At 39.7% G+C, this 4,038-nt stretch overlaps 1 protein-coding gene across 3 annotated transcripts in view; it reads right to left on the reverse strand.

The window, feature by feature from the left end:
* Positions 1–1,782: 1,782 nt before the first annotated feature.
* Positions 1,783–4,038, reverse strand: part of LOC107295098 (transformer-2 protein homolog alpha) — an 82,282-nt gene continuing 80,026 nt past the window's right edge. For all 3 annotated transcript variants that reach the window (XM_015824403.1, XM_015824411.1, XM_015824395.1), the window contains 2 exons: positions 2,871–2,938; positions 1,783–2,707 (listed from right to left, as the gene is read on the reverse strand). In XM_015824403.1, coding sequence (XP_015679889.1) covers positions 2,697–2,707; positions 2,871–2,938 — 79 coding nt within the window. In that variant the 3' untranslated portion in view covers positions 1,783–2,696. The remainder of the gene's footprint in view (positions 2,708–2,870; positions 2,939–4,038) is intronic.

Below are 4,038 nucleotides of genomic sequence, written 5' to 3' on the forward strand. Positions count from 1 at the left end.
TTCCGACTAATGAAACACTTCAAAGAACTTCCAGGCATTGTTTATCCTAAAAAGTCTTTATTCGTGCAACAAAGTGTCGGCACAGCATGGAGGGATGCCAAAATCTGAATTCCCCTCCCTTCGGCACATAGTATCTGGCACAATTCCCTCCTCCAATTAGCAGTCATAATTACGTTCTCCAATCAGCTTCCCTTCCGTTCTGTAATGCGCCATTTCTTATCTTATTAAAAACTGGGGGAAACATTCTTCCTCCTCCCCCCAGCATCTTCTAATTCTAAGAGCAAAGCAAAGTAAAGGAAAAGGCTGCCTCTTTATATTGTCAAAGCAAAAAACATCCAATGTTTGCAGCGTTGACACTCTGGTTGCTAAGCTTGCTTAAACCCTCTTCCACCTCCTCCTCCTCCTCCTCCTCGGAGCCCTTTGTCTGCAACCTGCCCCAGCCCCTGCCTCACCTTGCCTTGCCCCACGGCAATGGCACCCCTGCCCTGCCCACTCCCTTGTCTCACCTCACCCTGCAGGATGAGCCTCCTACCCACTGCCCCACCTGCCAGAGAACCCCTGGATCGCCCCCAATCCTGCCCGGCCCCCACAGGCATCCCTCCCCAGGAGCAACACCGAGGTGGCCACGCCCACTTGGCCACGCCCACTTGGCCACGCCCATTCGGTGGCCATGCCCCCGGCACCCGGCGATGCATAAGTGGGTTTCGGGTTGCAGTTTGGGCACTCGGTCTCTAAAAGGTTCGCCACCACTGCCCTATACTATTTCAGACAAATGGTTTTCCAATCTCTTCTTAAAAACCTGCAGTGTTGGAGCACCCACAACTTCTGGAGGCAAGTTGTTCCTGATTAATTGTTCTGTCAGGAAAGTATATAGTTGTCAGCGCTGTTAATATAGGATATTATTGCTTTGACAAGATATACAGAACTGTCTGGTATTTTTAGAGTTAATTCAGATGACAGAGAAAGGGAGATTTATAAGGAAAGCCCGGGAAGAGGAATGGACGTGAATCTTTGCCCTCCGGGCTAATTGGAAGATGTGACTTATGACTGCAAAATAAGGGAGGGGTTTAGCAAGAAAAGTTAGACGCAAGCAAGAGAAATTCAGATTCTGGCATCCACCCATGACGTGCCATCAATCTGTTACACTGTTAATAAAGGCTTTTAGGATAAACAAGGCCTGGAAGTTCTTTGAAGTGTTTCATTAGTTGGAACCATGACAATAGTATTACAATATGGCAGACCATTCATTACAGCTGTATCACACACTGTTTATTTCCAGAAATGAAAAATTAGGAAAAAGAAGAATCGACTGGATTTAAACCTCTAATTTTCCATAACATTATAAAAGGTCAGGTATTGTGTTCTCATCCCCTGCAGAATATAATTCTTGCTTTCCTTCAGCCTAGTGTCCAGTTTCAGGCAATGTCTTATACCTGAATATTACCTACTACTAAGCCTTGCTACCAGCTATTCAATTTATGCTGATTCTGCTGGAATTAGATACAGCCTTTGTCCTTACAAAATCACAGCCATACGGCCTCATATTTTCTTCCAGTTAGAGGACCCATACTTGTCTTGTTTTCCTCTGCCTATTTTTTTCTCTTAGCATATTTGCATGTAGAATCCAACCTTTAATAATATAGAAAAGTGATAAGAATCATATTCTTAAATTCACTTTCACATGCTGAATTTTAAGATCTTAGTTTTTGTACTATTTTTCAGTTCAGAATGTATTCAAGTGATCTTTCCATGGAATATAGAGTTAAATGATAGACACAAGCAGTTTGCCCTCAGCATATCAACACGTGTAATTCCTTGTTGTATTGTTACTTTGCATTACATTCTCAGCCCCAAATACAAGAACGTTTAACACATGATAAATATTAAATTCTGAACAGCTGTATTTGTACAATTTAAATTTATTTTGAGAATAAGAATTTCAGATTATACTAAATAGAACCTGCTTCATCTTAATTTCTATATCATAGGTTTGTCTGAACAGACCAAATATTTCTTATAACTTAGTCAGTTAGGCTTCTCCTGATTATGGGGTAGTAAAAATAGGAGGAATTCTTTGCAGGTCAGCTTAGTGTTTAAAGCAAATTTCAATTTCCTCTGAGCAGCACTGAGTTTATTTTATCATGCACCACTAAACAGTGTATGTAGGGTACAAGGTTTTTTTTCCCTCCATGGGATAGTCCTTCCAATCTAATAGTTTTAATTAAACTGAAAAACTAGGAAAATTCTGGTTTATGGTTACATACCAAATTGTGCTGTAACTGAACAAACAGGACAATGGGTTTTTTTGAAACCAGAAAGATGAGAGGTTATTAAAATAGTAGCTTTCTACTGAAAATACAACATGCAAGCATTGACACATACCAGATATTTCTTCATTCTTCATGAGGTTCAACAAAAATCCACTTGTTTAAAAAATGAACAGAAACATGAATTACAAAATCTTTTACCACTCTGGGATTCCCATTAATTTTTGCTTAAAGATATTTAAGTACATAAAACTACAACAATTACATCTGGAATATTACAGTAAGAAGAGATGAAAATGGGTATTTCAAAAGAAAATACAACTAAATGAACCAGGGATATTTTCATTAGGTATTAGATAATTGTAGGGGCCCTACAGGAAAAGCTAGGATCAGAACATGCTGTTTAAAAATGGAACTTGCTCTTCTTCTTCAATAACGCCCTAAAAGAAAAAAAGAACACTGTTAACTATAAATTCATACCTCTGCATCAGCTTCTACATTTAGTTTTCCCCCCTTCCAGCATAGTATATTGTATTGGCATTCGATATCTCTCACTATACTAAGAGTATGCATATTTACTCTGTACAATATAGTTATGCTTACTTGGACTGTAGGAACGAGATCTTGATCTTGATCTGTAACGACTATAGTATGGTGAAGGTGAGCGCCTCCTTTGAAGAAAATGCAAAATATTTCTGTTGACAGTGGCCCATTCCCATGATCATACAATTTAACAGTTCACAGATATATACAGTGGATATAAGTCTGCACACCCCTGTTGAAATGCCAGGTTTTGGGAGGTAACAAAATCAGACCAAGATAAATCATTTCAGATTTTTTTCTGCCTTTATACCATTTCAGACACATAGCTGTCCAATCTCTTCTTAAAAACCTCCAGTGTTGGAGCACACACAACTTCTGAAGTCAAGCTGTTTCACTGGTTAATTGTTCTGTCAGGAAATTTCTCCTTAGTTCTAGGTTGGATTTGTTTAATATGTGTCCATCCATTACTTCATGTCTTCCCCTCAGGTGCTTTGGAGAATAGGTTGTCTCCATCTTCTTTGCGACAGCCTCTCAAATATTGGAAGACTGCTACCATGTCACCCCTAGTCCTTCTCTTCATTAGATCAAGACATACCCAGTTCCTGCAAATGTTCATAGGTTTTAGCCTCCAGTCCCCTAATCATCTTTGTTGCTCTTCTCTGCACTCTTTCCAGAATCTCAAGATCTTTTTTGGAATCGTGTCCAGAAGTGGATGCATTATTCCAAGTGTGGTCTTACCAAGGCAGTATATATAGTGAGGGAAAATATTATTTGATCCCCTGCTGATTTTGTACGTTTGCCCACTGACAAAGAAATGATCAGTCTATAATTTTAAGGGTAGGTTTATTTTAATAGTGATAGACAGAATAACAACAAAAAAATCGAGAAAAACACATTTTAAAAAAGTTATAAATTGATTTGCATTTTAATGAGTGAAATAGGTATTTGACCCCTTCGCAAAACATGACTTAGTACTTGGTGGCAAAACCCTTGTTGGCAATCACAGAGGTCAGACGTTTCTTGTAGTTGGCCACCAGGTTTGCACACATCTCAGGAGGGATTTTGTCCCACTCCTCTTTGCAGATCCTCTCCAAGTCATTAAGGTTTCGAGGCTGACGTTTGGCAGCTTGAACCTTCAGCTCCCTCCACAGATTTTCTATGGGATTAAGGTCTGGAGACTGGCTAGGCCACTCCAGGACCTTAATGTGCTTCTTCTTGAGCCACTCCT

This window comes from Protobothrops mucrosquamatus, unplaced genomic scaffold (assembly GCF_001527695.2).
Source record: "Protobothrops mucrosquamatus isolate PMUCROS unplaced genomic scaffold, P.Mucros_1.0 scaffold_188, whole genome shotgun sequence".
Classification (NCBI taxonomy): domain Eukaryota; kingdom Metazoa; phylum Chordata; class Lepidosauria; order Squamata; family Viperidae; genus Protobothrops; species Protobothrops mucrosquamatus.